This window comes from Haliotis rufescens, unplaced genomic scaffold, assembly GCF_023055435.1.
Source record: "Haliotis rufescens isolate VD_foot unplaced genomic scaffold, xgHalRufe1.0.p SCAF_11, whole genome shotgun sequence".
Lineage (NCBI taxonomy): Eukaryota > Metazoa > Mollusca > Gastropoda > Lepetellida > Haliotidae > Haliotis > Haliotis rufescens.
The window spans coordinates 31454248-31468301 of NW_025963791.1; the positions used below are offsets into that span (position 1 = coordinate 31454248).

Below are 14054 nucleotides of genomic sequence, written 5' to 3' on the forward strand. Positions count from 1 at the left end.
TTGGCTATAATATCACAACAGACCAACAAATGGCTTGACATCTGAACATTTTAAAATCGAAACATTGATTTAAACGGATTTAGAGCTTAAACCGGTCATGCATGTTCAACGATGTAAATAATTTATAGAACCTTCACTGGTTATCGAAAGCGTTGGAAATACGCCCAGCACACTATAAGCGGAGAGCGGAAGGTCCGGGGCTCGAACACCGGCCGCGTCATTGCAAAAGACATTAAAAGATGTTACTTGTTGTTACCCTGTCTGGCGCTCGGCATTAAGGGGCTAAAACAAGGACTGGTCGGCTCGGAGTCAGTATACTGTGTCTGAGTGGGGTATTCATGTTAAACTGCGGCATGGTATCTCAGTGAGCTAGCACTGTAGATCGGCATCGGTCCGGACTAGTACAAGTTGCGAGCCCCCCCCCCCAACATGTACGTCGCTATATAAGTGCAATAATCTTGGACGTGACGTTAAGCCCAATTTCACCTCACCTCACCTCATTTGAGTCATGGTTCTGCGCAGTCGATCTTCAATTCTGAATTCAATCAGTAAAGGAAACAACATTTCGTCCTTTCGGTATAGACCTATTAAGTGTTTGTGTGAAGGAAAGACAAACTGTTTAAGTATGTATTATGATATGTTAATTGTACACTGATAAGAATAAGAAACTTTCAGTTAACAAATGCAAACCAAACTTGATAAGAATTTCAAATTGACCAAGCCAAGCCCTTTTATACAGAACGCCTACACATGTCTCCTCACTGCCTTAGATGCGCGCCCTTATGTCCTTCATCGTATACAATCCTTGAACTGCCTCCGTGGTCTAGTGGATAGAGCATCTGCTTGGAGAGCGAAAGGTCGGTAGTTCGATCCCCTTCCGCGTCATACAAAAAGGAGTGGCTGCCTCGGGGTTAATTTAATATGTCTTAGTGGGGTGGTTAAACTGCGTGACATTAAGAGGTTAAATCAAGGACTGGCTGGCTCGGAGGGAATATAATATGGTGGTGTCCATGTTAAACTGAGGCATGGTATCTCAGTGGGCTAGCACTATAAAACCGACATAAACCTGGACTAGTTAATGCACACAGGACAATGCTCGTGGCTGTATAGGTGAACAAACCTTGAACTAGACGTTAACCCGATTTCACCTCACCGCCCTATACACACAACGGAACAAGATCGCTTATGAGTTATGTCAATAATAATTTCAATGATAATGTTGATCCTTGGATTGCTAGATAATGTTGATAAAATCTTGCCGAATACCCTCTTCACTCATATTTGACACCATATGACTTTCAGTGGAGAAGGACAATATTTTTTAAGCGGTACTGAGTGCTGTCACTAAACCAATGTCATGCTTGTGTGTATCACCATTCCTGTCACTGTTGTGCGATTACTGTTCGGTGTGGCAAAGGTGTATGGAAGGAAGCAGCAGTACCAGAGACAGTTATACAATAACATGCAGTGACAGCCATTTCATTGAAGAAAGATATATGATTAAATTAAGAAAACGGAAACGCCTAACGGCAATTTCACAATCAACATATTGGAGTGACAAAGGCTAAAAGGTTCACAAAATCTACCATTCTGTTACATGGTGAGCATGACGGCGCCTGTAACCATTCATTCGGTTGTTCCGGAAATACACGAACTATTAGTCCCACAGATAGGCATGAACGTCGTGCCACTGTCTCCATCAGAAGACAACACGCCTCATTTGATAAATGAGACACACATACACAATTAAGCCAGGTAAATGTTGCATAATTATACGAGGACAACAGGTAAACCTTGACGATTACTGAATATTTAATGAAAAGAGCTAAAATGGTTTTTTTAGAAAATTAAACCTCTGAATGTACACTCAAAGAATATCAAATGGTTTGTACGAATATTTGTGTCCACTTTATTCATCAAATATATCACATTTTCACATATATGACGAAGTTAGGCACATACTACATATATGACAAAGCCAGGTAAATACTACACAGATAGGGAATATAGATAGTACACAGAAAATGGATACAGGTAAATACTACAAAGATGATGAATACAGGTAACTTCTACATAGATGATAAACACAGGTAAATAACATACAGATAATGAAGCCAGGCAAACAATTTGCGACTTGCGTGCATGGACATAGTATAAAACCAATAATTATCAATGACGTGGTTATTACGTATAACGACCTCGCAGCCCATTATGACGAATAAAACGACATGGTTATTCAGAAACAAAGAAAAAGAAGATGCATTTTGAAGACAAATTCGTGAACCATTTGAATAAATGTTAAAGAAGTAATTATTTATCAGATTTTATCACAAAAAATTGTTCTCTGTCTGTCCTGAAAAAAAGCATTGTGAAAAAAATAAATTGTTCGGATTCTCCTTTCCAAACAAAATTGCGTGCCCTGAAGAAATAAAATCATGTTTTTCACAACAGTCCTCCAACACTGCAATACCATTATGGGTGTGGTCGGAATTGTAGTGTCATCTTTATTTATGCTTCATATACTACTATTTTACAGAAAGTAATTGTATATATATTTAGTAAGCTAAACGTTGTGACATGGAACATGTACCTTGTGAGTTTCAATAGTTTTCGTTTTATACTCTGACACTAATCACTATTGTTATCGTCCACAATCCTGTTGAGGACTTGGTTTGTTGAGCGGATACTTATCATACTACTTGGTACTGGATCTCGACTAAACCTTGTTTTTTGTCAGTTGTCTTGGTCTCACGTTGTAGCACGACCGAATTAGTATCGACTACATTTGTACTCCTTCACTTCAGCATTACAACAGATAAAGAAGGATTCGCGTGCATGACAGAAAATACTCTTCAGGCCAGACACGTTACCGTCTGACGTGAGCAGGTCTCTGACAAACTCTCCCGTCTCTGTCAGTTGTATGACCTTGTTGGAATTACTGTCCACCAGAAGTATGTCTCCCGTCCCGGCAGTGGAAATACCATGAGGAACACCGAGTACCCTGTCTCCGGTAGGGACGTATCTCCACACAACATCCCCCTCTGATGTTAGACATGTCACAGACTTCTCCCCCCAGTCAGACACGTGTATGTTGCCCTTGTTGTTGACACACATGTAGTCGGGGTAGGTAAATAGTCGCATATTGTTGTATGCATTAACTGACCTCAACTCGAGCCCCGACATATCCAGGATATCAACACAATTGTCTGTACTTGCTGCTAGAGATGAAGGACTCAGAACAGCGAGACTGTAGTACCCAGTACGTGTTGTGATGGTTGATAGCAGCGCCAGGCCAGGGCTGACACCCACTGTTACAATCTCACATGATTCGGGGACGGCAACCAGTACCTGCTTCTCTTTCAGCTGTGTTACACCCCATGGAGATTGTTTCACACGACCCGTACTGAAACGTGACGTCTTTTTTCTGGTGTAGAACGATGTTATGCAGTGATTGTCCCCGTCAGTGACTACATCTGTCTGTACACCGTCAACATCCAGGACTGCAACGTCACGGATATTGAAGGACATTTTGCCACTGATTCGATAGATATCAATGGTGTTAACCAGCAGTGGTGCCTTCAGATTACCTTTACCTTGGTTATTGTGGTCAGCCGTCTCCCTCTGTGGGACTGGCTTGTCGCTTTTACACTCTCCCCCCTTATCTCTGGTTTGCAGGTCAAAGAGGTCATGGTCACTTGACATAGGGCTCACCCAATGTATCTTCACGCATCTTTCACAGAGGTCCACTTCGCATTCAGGACACCACAAGACTCCTGCAGTTATCTCCCCTAGTTGCTGACAGATTGTGCAGCAATTGTTTGTTAACACTGCAAACATAGAATGATGTGAGTATTGTCACATGATAATTGAAATCTATTTCAGTTAATATAAACTGTCTATAGTGTTTAATACTCAGACAGAATGTAACAGCACAGACGTAAAAGTACCAGTAAATCAAACAGTAGTTACAACTTACATGCCATGCCTCAACGTTAATCAACCTGTAACTTACGGGGTAGTCATTTCTTTTCTCGTTGATACATGTAATTTCAAACATAACAGCCTTCTGCAATTCTAATATGTTTTATATACCTGTTTTCACTCACTATTCATGGCATATTTTGTAAACAACTTGGTTAGTAATATAGATTTCTCAAATCAACAAATATCCTTTAAAGTACATTTTATTTTTATATTCTACGTTTTCATCAAACAAGACGTATTAATATAAATAATAAAATAGGTTCAACATTTAGAACGTTTTCACTCTACCTGGTTTGTGTGTCAACTTCTGTAGAATGATGCTGGGTTTGATCTGCCCAGCCCACTCCTCCACTGGCCTGCTGGGGTGGGGGACCATGGTATCTTGTCCACAGCAGGCACATGGGATCGTTTTGGACTGCACAGCATCTGGTCTGGTTTGGATGTACTTCTGGATACATCTCTGACAGAAGGTGTGGTGGCAGGTCAGTGTACACGGGTCTGTGTACGTCTCGGAGCAGATGGAGCACGTCAGGAAATTATCCTTGATTTTGTTTCCGTTCCGGGTAGCCATCTATTAAATGCATTCATAGTTTAATTAATTATACATTTCATTTTCCTCAAAACAATAATGTTATGACTGAGCTTGATTCGTATCGTTTTACAGTTATTTGAATATGAATATATGTACACCCGGCTGCAAACATACTTTTACCCTTTACCTTTTTATCGCTTTTATGTACCGATGGATTGGTTGATAACGAATTTATCTTGTCGACATTCATGCGTACAGGTTAGCCGTATTGACAGCTGACAGACGTTACAATTAAACCGAGTTACTTCCCTTTACCCACTGTATCCGAACAAACATAGGCTCATTTCAGAAACAACTACATGATAATTGTCATGAAACCCACGCAAATCTACGTGCATTTGCACACATCTGTATATTTTCACATACGTGTAAATGGATAAATGCAAATTCCAGTTTGCATAAATGTGTACCAACATTTATACAACTTACTTGCCAGTTCTAACTTTACAAAAGTACGGTATATTCACCTACATGTGAAGACACAATCGAATGGCATGTATACCTTGTTACTCCACACATGTGAATGCATGCATACAAGAGGGGTATCAGTTCAACACTGCCGACAAACTGAGTCGGAATCAGGCTGAAACCTGCTGTCGTATATATCCTGATAGTGGACGTCGCGGCTTCATGTCACCTTTAACATATAGTTATTTTGTAGATGTGCATATAAATTGTAATTACCCCCAGGCGTGCCAAATACCTGAATTAAATGCCTTGTTTTTATGCCCCGAGGGATTGGTTGACAACGAGATGACAATACAACATGGTACATGGTACACGACATGTAATTAGTATCAGTCAATTGTTTGAATTTCTCTAATCAACGTATGCATTCATCGGAAAGAACACCAATGGCTAACTTGCACATATGGTAAGATCTCTGATGGCAAATATAATGAAGTATCCATGCGAGTTCGGCCCAAACTCTACATTGCCTCCCGGTGCACTCACTTTAGGTGCACAGCCCCGCCTCGGAGCATAGACCTGTCGTCTATCACTCACGAGTAACCTCCCCCCGCTTATATTGAGAACACTGGTAGTGCACACTATCGACGGTGTCACATATAGAACGACTCATAGTAAACAAAGAACAATTGAGTGGATACGTTCACTGAAAGTAGAATTTAGGACTGCCTATTATTTTACCTTTTACCCCAGTGAATGATGATACATATTTGCTATTGTCTCTATTCACTTAGCCTCATTGCGATGTGATATAACACCACCGTGAGGCTATGTTTTAAAGTGATAGCGAAAGTAGGCGACTTCCTTGTTACAGCATACCATAACACTGATATCAAGGTCTGCTGATACACATATATGTCTAGAAGATGATAAATGATATTTGACAAAACCCAATTAACGCCCAGTATCAGTTACCAGTTTGACAATATCTGTGTTGACAACGACAAGATGTATCTGAAAGTCTACCTGTCAGCAGGCTGTGTGTCTGGGTGTGGACTGCCGCACTCGGCTGAACTCGCCCTTTTCCGTAACTGTTTTGTCGGCTTGTCCCAAATCGTCTCCATTCGGCTGTGTCCGTGAAAATATGCATCCGGCGTCAGAATGTTTATATAACATAACGTAATGATTACATCCTGTACCGCAAAATACGTAGGGATATAATAACTTATAGACGATTTTCTTTAGAAACGACAGAAGTTAATAATACCAATGCATGTATTATTACCTTGGTCAGAACTACACGCAAACATGTGCACGTGCACCAGGTGACGGTCCTTCTTTTCATTGATTCCCGTGAGTAGTGTCTCACACAACACTCATCTCTGTACCATCTCATCATCTTTTGGTGACTGATTAACAGAGCGACGTCAGCAACACCGGGGACGTCTTTGGGTAAAAGGAATACACACAGAGTTCCCTCCATTGCTGCATATATTTTTGACAGAGTTATAGCCCTTACTGCATGCTTTTCAACATTAACTCATATTCACTACATAAACCAAAAAATGTAATATACCCCTGGCCCGGGAGAGTAATAACGCTGTTTTCTTGATGATATGTATCCTGTGAGATGTAGGATGATGTGTGATAAACATCATGTATATTATCGCACGAGGTATATGAAAATCTGACTAGTCTGAAGGATGGAAAGCGAGGTTATCAACTGGGTGAACCTCTTTGATAAAATTACAGATACTTTAAATCATGAATGTTAATTAACAAAATTGATTGCTTATGCAATGAGTAGATTAAAGGGATTCTTCATTTTGGAGAAAACGTGGCTACATATGTTACATGTTGGTTCATGGCATGAACCCTCTGCTTGTGACATTATCATAATCATCTGGAATCTATAGCAGGTAAAGATTTTGGGTTTTATTGATGAACGAGGGGTGACTGAAGAGTTCTGAGCTTAACTGCAACACAGAACCCATGCGTGCCTTCCTTTCAGGCTGCGTTTGAACCAAATACTCAACCAGGAAGCATATTTTGGTAGACATCAAGGTGACCAGGTATTCTCTGTTGATGAAATGGAGATAATAGGAACAGCAACTCATCCATGCAAGGGGACAAAGTGGCAACTTAGGGGATGATTTTGTCTCCCTTTGCCCCTGTTGGGAGGTGGATACCGAATTTCAAGAGGGAAAGAAAGAGCCCCGAAGATGATCCAAGATCAGGATCGAAGACTCTCAACTTCACCACAACGGAAAATGTTTGATGAAATACATGATATGATTATGGATAATCAACTCACTTCACGTCACACAGCCAATACAGTCTGAGAACATTCTGAGGAATGAACAGGCATGACAAAGGTTTCAGCACGCTGTGTTTCAAGGCGACTGATTAGAAACGCTCCAGTTTCGTCATCTCTTGTGGGAATTTACGTCATTTTGAAGGAGATCCACTTGATTTTGTTGAGCGATTTGTAACCATGGGTAAGTCTTGAGTTCACTACTATCAGCCAGAGACTAGACAACAGTCAACGCCGTGGAAACATCTGATGTCCCTTCCTTCGAACATTCTCCTTTGCTACCATATTTGGCACGGTCAGACTTCTACCTGTACCCAAACTCTGAGACCATATGGGGTATATGCATATGGTCTCTGCCAAACTTGAAGAAAGAACTATCTGGCAAGCATGATGCAAAATGATGATGACGTCAAGTCTGCTGTCGAGGTTATTTTACACCATTAGGAGGAGGCCATCCATACCAGTGAGAACCAGATACTCCATCATCGTTGACAGAAGCGTGTGGACCTAGGAGGGGAGCATGTTGAAAAATAATTAGCAACCGATTTTATCAAATTTAGGCTCAGAAATGTTTAGCCATCCCTCGTAAATTTCTGATACCCATCAGCTGCTGTAGATATGACAGAACAACAGTTTGACGTTGACACCAACACGGAGTAAGATTATTTGGTAGTTCACGCTCATAAGCTTTCCCTAAAACACCAAGAACTGTTACTTTAATTATTCCCCCAAAGCTCTCGAGGGGGCACCTTGTGTTGTTTTCGATATTTCTTTTCCACATTGTATGCATGAGGCGGACAACGGGAGTTATTCCCACTACTTAAAATGTGTTTCTGAGTTTTGACTGTACAGATCGAAGATTAATTGAAGATTTGGGATCCTGTCCAATTAGGGATAACCTCTTGAAGATAAATATATCGGAAATGGCCATATATATATGCATCTCGTCGAAAGTACCGCACCACCAAACTTGAAGTGTAATTGCGAGTTAATTTCCAATGAAGAGATTTTCAAATGGTAGACGGTGTGCTGACACAACATCTGCATGTAGAATGGTAGCTGGCTTACTTGCGCAACCTTGTGGGCGCGTTCATGCGAGCCGTATGCACACCCGGGGGCTCTCTATATAGAAATTGATGCTTGATGACAGAAAGGTCATGTGTCTTAACTGCTATTAATTTGTATGAATGTTTAATCAATTTGAAAGTCTCTTTTTGAAACAATTGTAACTGAAATGCTTAAGCGTACTATCCCAGAAAATAAAAGATGGCAAATCATTAGCATGCACCATATACGAGCATATCATGTCGGGCTATTGATTGGACATGTGAAGGACTTGCTGAGGTCAGGACGTTCACGGAAGAGCAGTGGCAGAGAGAAGAGGGTCTTTTAACGCAAGGCAAAACGGGTTCCAACTTCAACTTGCGCTGTTCTTAGTCATCACACCAACAACAGTGTCCTTTGGCACCTTCAGGCGTCAACTGAATGCAGCAGGATTAAGGGACAAAAGACCATTAACAGGTCCACTCCTCTCACTACAACGCATTCGGGACCGTTTAGCAGGGTGTCAGACTAGAGTATACTGGAACGTCATGGAGGAGGATTCGTTGGTCTGAGTGAGTGAGTATGGTTTTACGCCACTTTTAGCAATATTCCAGCAATATCGCAGCAGGGGACACCAGAAATGGGCTTCACACATTGTACCCATGTCGGGAATCGAACCTTGGTCTTCGGCGTGACGAGCGAACGCTTTAACCACTGGGCTACCCGACGCCCCTCTTTGGTCTGACAAGAGTCGGGTCTTATTGCACCACACTGATGGTAGGACTCGTGTCCGAAGGCAAATGGGAACATCAGCCCAACATCCAGGAAACAGTGGCATGCGGGGGCGGATCAGTGATTGTATGGGGTTGTTGGACCTTTGGTAGCAAACTTGATTTGGTCACAGTTCAGCTCAGGGGACATTAAATGGACAATTGCCAGACCCCACCAGCACGAGCTGTGACTGAAAACCAATCACTGTAGAGTTGTAACACAAACTGAGATTAATACTTTGACTACATGAGTTTCACCCGTGTATATCCAGGTTAGAATATATATAGGTATTCTGAAACCCATGCTTGCCATAAAAGGCAACTATCCTTGTAAGTGGCGACTAACGGGTGGTCAGGCTCGCTGACTTGGTTTGATGCATGTCATCGTATCCCAACTGCGTAGATAGGTGCTCATGATAACAATCACTGGGTTGTCTGGTCCAGACTCCATTATTTACAGACTGCCGTCAAATAGCTGGAGTATTGCTGAGCGCGGCGTAAAACAACAAACAAACGGAGTATACTGCGGTTTCTGTATAGGTGTTGAGAGCCGGCAAGATGAAGAAACAGTAAGCAGCGCATTCAGTCTTCTTAATAATACAGCAAGGATCTATTTCTTGACATGGGGAATTTGGTCAATTGCATAATTAATAATTGGCATAAGGATTGAAGAGCTTAATGCTTACCAAGTATTAACATTCCAGATCAGTATATTTCTGCATTGTCTGGGCAAAGTTAAAATGATGTTTGTCATCACTGATTACTTACCAAATCAACAAAAAGGTTTTCATAGATTTCATGTCACCATCATGGTGTGTGTTTCAGTTCAAACGGCGGATTTTATCATGGAACAAAATAGATGGGATCTTATCTTGAGAATGTTGAATCCACGCACATCGTGCGTATTTCATGATCGATTGATTATGATCGAATTAAAAACTGTCCCACTTAATTACCACTACTGCTGTTTGTCTACACTCGGACCAGGGAGCATGTAAGGTCCATTTCATGGCTATGTTATTGCCGAAATCGTCGTAAAAATATAACCGCCCACTCTTTCTTCATAGCATATCGTTGTTTTTATTATTAAGTAATCTTAATCCTTTTGTGACCAAATGAGTGAATAAGTGGCACCCCAGGTTTTGGTGAAGACTGTATTTGATACTGATTGTTCTATACATTGACTGGAGCTATTCTCTCCACACCATTTTCATATATATATTTCCAGAGTAACCCCATGCACATCACTGGAATAAACCTTCAGTTTTTGTTTTCTATCAGACTAACATATACTCTTTCACTTCTGTGTTTGTACACAGAAGGAGGAATCCGTATTTATCACAGGATATATCACATATGTCTTTTGAAATTAGGACATCCCTGACATACACCCCCGACCCTGTCAGTTGCATCACCTTGTTGGTGTTCCCGTCTACAACCAGGATGCATCCTGTGCCTGTAGATGAGATACCATAAGGGAAGCTGAGTGCTCTGTCTCCAGTAGGGGCGTATCTCCACACAACATCCCCCTCTGACGTCACACATGTCACAGACTTCTTCCTCCAGTCAGACACGAGTATGTTGCCCTTGTTGTTGACACACATGTAGTCGGGGCTTCTAAACAGTGTCTCATTGTTGTGTGAAGTGACTGACCTCAGCACGTGTCCCGCCATGTCCAGGATGTCAACAATGCCATAACCATCACAATCTCGACCACCTGCTGCTAGAGATGATGGACTCAGTACAGCAAGACTGTAGTACCCCTTGCTTGTTGTGATGGTTGAGAGCAGCACCAGGTCAGGGGTCACTTCTACTGTTACAATCTGACTGGGGTCAGGGACAGCAACCATCACCTGGTTCTCCTTCAACTGTGTTACACCACTGGAAGAGTTAACCAGGGGAAGTCTACTTTGACATGGTTGATTGTTTCTTGTGTACAAAGATTTCACACACTTGTTCGCCCAGTCAGTGACTACAACTGTCTGTATACCATCAACAACCAGGACTGTGACGCCACTTAGATCAGGCTTCAACTTATCACCCGCCATCTTCCCATCTATCACGTCAACTCGCACTGGAGGCGGCAGACATGTGCCCTCATCCTGGTATGTGACGTCAATCTTCCCCAGCTGTAGGTCATGTAGGATGTGCTGGACGTTGTCAGTGTCAGGTGTAAACCTGATGTCATCTATTCTCGGTGTGTCTGTTGTGTCTGTGTCCCTGACGTCCCCCAACTCTACAGCCCCCGACTCCCAAGCCTGATACGCGTCATATAGGTCCATCTCACAGTTCGATACCAAGGCCTGGTCAATGAACTCACAATGTTGTCTGTACATCTGCATCTCAATCTCGTCAAGCTTCACACCAGAGCAGAGTTGGCCGGCGTACGTCTGTGTTATGTGATTCAGTTCATCCAAGAGTTGTGTTTCTTTCTCTTTAATCTTGTTTATAGCTGTTTGACAGATTGATTTAATATTTTGCACAGTTAACTCCGTGCTTCTTGAACTATTTTGTAGTTTCTGGTTTTTCATCTCTACCTTCTTCGACCCCACCTTCAGTCTCTTCCCCATGACAAATCTCTTCTCCAGCAGTACTGTCTTCATCTCTGGCTTCATAGACTCAATGGTGACGACAGTTTTACAAGCTCTGTGTTTGATGATACAGCATGTCTGACAAGCAGGCTTCTGACAGTCTTTACAGTGGAACTCGACATTGTTACTCTTGTGCTCTGCACACTTGACCCTCCGTCTGCCCTTTGACCTAGATGACAGGTCACACAGGTCATGGTTCTGTAAAATAGGGCTCACCTGGTGTGTCTTCACACATCTGTCACAGAGGGCCACTTCACACTCAGGACACCACAAGACACCTTGAGTTGTCTCCCCTAGTTGCTGACAGATCCTGCAGCAGGTGCTTGACGTCTCTGTAAACAGAAGTACGAACGTATTGTTTCTAAAAAAACAATATGGGAACGCTAAGCATGTCAACAGTCTTTATTTTAAGTTCAATAACCGATCCAACTTGATGAATTATTTCAAGTTTCAATTTCTCATGAATAAATACCATATCATAAACACAGGTGATTAAATCAACTTAAATATTACAACTGGTTGTACCTTTCTCTTGTTCACCTTGCTCACCTTCCACCAAATCAAACTGGATTGACATTTTTTCTGATTAATACGTTTTAAGATCTTTTTGTCATAAATTCATCTTTTCTTGAACTTGATAAACTGATCGATATGAATGTTACTTCTGGTTGAACTTAACCTGGCGCATCTTCCTCGGTCCCGAGGGTGTCAATCAGCCCCTGTATAATGATGCTGGGTTTGATCTGCCCCGCCCACTCCTCCACTGGCCGGCTGGGGTGGGGGACCTTGGTATCTTGTCGACAGAAAGAACAGGGGATCGTCTTGGACTGTACAGCATCTGGTCTGGTTTGGATGAACTTGGTGACACATTTCCTGCAGAATGTGTGATCACACCTCAGTGTACAGGGGTCTGTGTACAGTTCCTTGCAGATCACACAGGTGAGGAATTCTCTCACTTTCTCAATCTGGGATGTCGCCATCTGTAAAACAAGAAATGAGACGTCACATCAATCATTTTTAATTTAAAAAAAAAAAAATTCCGGTGAAGTTCGTCGGTTTCTGTGATGGGGCAATGTGTATTTCGTTTTGAACATCATGAAAAAGTCTTGTTGAAAGTCACTTCAGACTTTCCTTCTATATCACGCTGACATTCCATGGTATAACTGAAATACTGTTCTAAGTTGCATAAATACAAATTCATTCACGTGTTGAAACGTCTGTCATTGGCTGTCAAATGTGCAGTTTGTCTCAATGTTGTTTCTACGCCATCAATACCACAAGTCAACTACATAATACTGATCTGTATTTCGTCCAGGCAAACCAATTGCTAACATCACAATAGAGTCTGCCACGTGTTTCCTATTACAGTTTTAAAAACTACCAACAGTTAGTACATATGAATCAATCATATAAACACCAAGCTTTCCTTTACAGTATATAGACACACCGCCCCACCCTTTTCACAATACAAGGGAGGTAACTGAACGTTAGTATTCGAGACTAAGTCTGATATCTATCTTTATTGTGTCAGTTTTACACATCAACAAATAACGTTGTTCACCAGTATGTCAGATATACATTAAACATATAACAATAAAAGAAAGTTACATCAATTTATTTTACATTTCATTGTAACTTGGAGTCCAACAATTCCTACTTTCGGTTTCTCTTCGTTTGAAGTTTCGTGTGTTGACAAAACTGAAATTAAACTCATTAACGAAACACATACCTGATGGACGTAGACACTATCGGTGTTCTGAATATATATTAGTTCTTCATGTGCACTGTGTGAGATTTAATTGTACGTCCTGGATGCCTTGAAATAACCAAATCCCGCCGGGGTGCACACCTGTGCCTACCTGTCCCTTCCCTTCCGCAAGACATACAAGGGAGGCAACTGCGAAATCTCGACAAGTGGTCATTCAAAAGCAATCAAAGCTGAAGACAACGTAGGTTCCTGGATCGAATCAGGGATGATTCCCATAACAACGTGAGAGATCGGCATATTTCTATATACACACACTGAATACGCTATAAACAGTGTTTTTGTTATATGGTAAGATGTTATGCACCTTTGTGTTTGTACAAATATGTGTGAACATGTATACATGTAATGTCCTTTTTGTCAGTACAAGAAGTGATCTTGTACCGATTTCACAATTTAGTTCTGTGTTTACCTATTACTGCCTTATCCTCTGCGGTTTATTTGGAAATGAACTCGTGACAATATACCAGAGTGCAGCCTATCTTAGAATTCCCTATTATACTGACTTTGTACAGCAACATTGTTTGGAACGTCTATGGCACTGCTATTGAGTGATGATAACGTTAATGACATTGTCAAGCTGCTA

At 41.6% G+C, this 14054-nt stretch overlaps 2 protein-coding genes across 2 annotated transcripts; both read right to left on the reverse strand.

The window, feature by feature from the left end:
* Nucleotides 1-1897: 1897 nt before the first annotated feature.
* Nucleotides 1898-5960, reverse strand: LOC124128312. Its single transcript, XM_046491706.2, has 2 exons — nucleotides 4273-5960; nucleotides 1898-3827 (listed from the first exon to the last, which is right to left on the reverse strand). Exons 1-2 carry the CDS (start codon nucleotides 4553-4555, stop codon nucleotides 2770-2772), a joined length of 1341 nt encoding a protein of 446 aa, XP_046347662.2. The 5' UTR covers nucleotides 4556-5960; the 3' UTR covers nucleotides 1898-2769.
* A 4123-nt stretch (nucleotides 5961-10083) lies between these two features.
* LOC124128317 (E3 ubiquitin-protein ligase TRIM71-like) lies at nucleotides 10084-13601 on the reverse strand. The gene is made up of 3 exons (XM_048392554.1): nucleotides 13433-13601; nucleotides 12383-12683; nucleotides 10084-12035 (listed from the first exon to the last, which is right to left on the reverse strand). Exons 2-3 carry the CDS (start codon nucleotides 12681-12683, stop codon nucleotides 10390-10392), a joined length of 1947 nt encoding a protein of 648 aa, XP_048248511.1. The 5' UTR covers nucleotides 13433-13601; the 3' UTR covers nucleotides 10084-10389.
* Nucleotides 13602-14054: the final 453 nt, after the last annotated feature.

Bases quoted from the DNA above. Each gene is read 5' to 3' on its own strand.
- LOC124128312 (XM_046491706.2), bottom strand. From the start codon at position 4,555: ATGGCTACCCGGAACGGAAACAAAATCAAGGATAATTTCCTGACGTGC. The intron at 3,828-4,272 runs GTAGAGTGAAAA...CTATGTTTGCAG, and splicing joins GAAGTTGACACACAAACCAG to TGTTAACAAACAATTGCTGC.
- LOC124128317 (XM_048392554.1), bottom strand. From the start codon at position 12,683: ATGGCGACATCCCAGATTGAGAAAGTGAGAGAATTCCTCACCTGTGTG. The intron at 12,036-12,382 runs GTTAAGTTCAAC...TTCTGTTTACAG, and splicing joins GACCGAGGAAGATGCGCCAG to AGACGTCAAGCACCTGCTGC.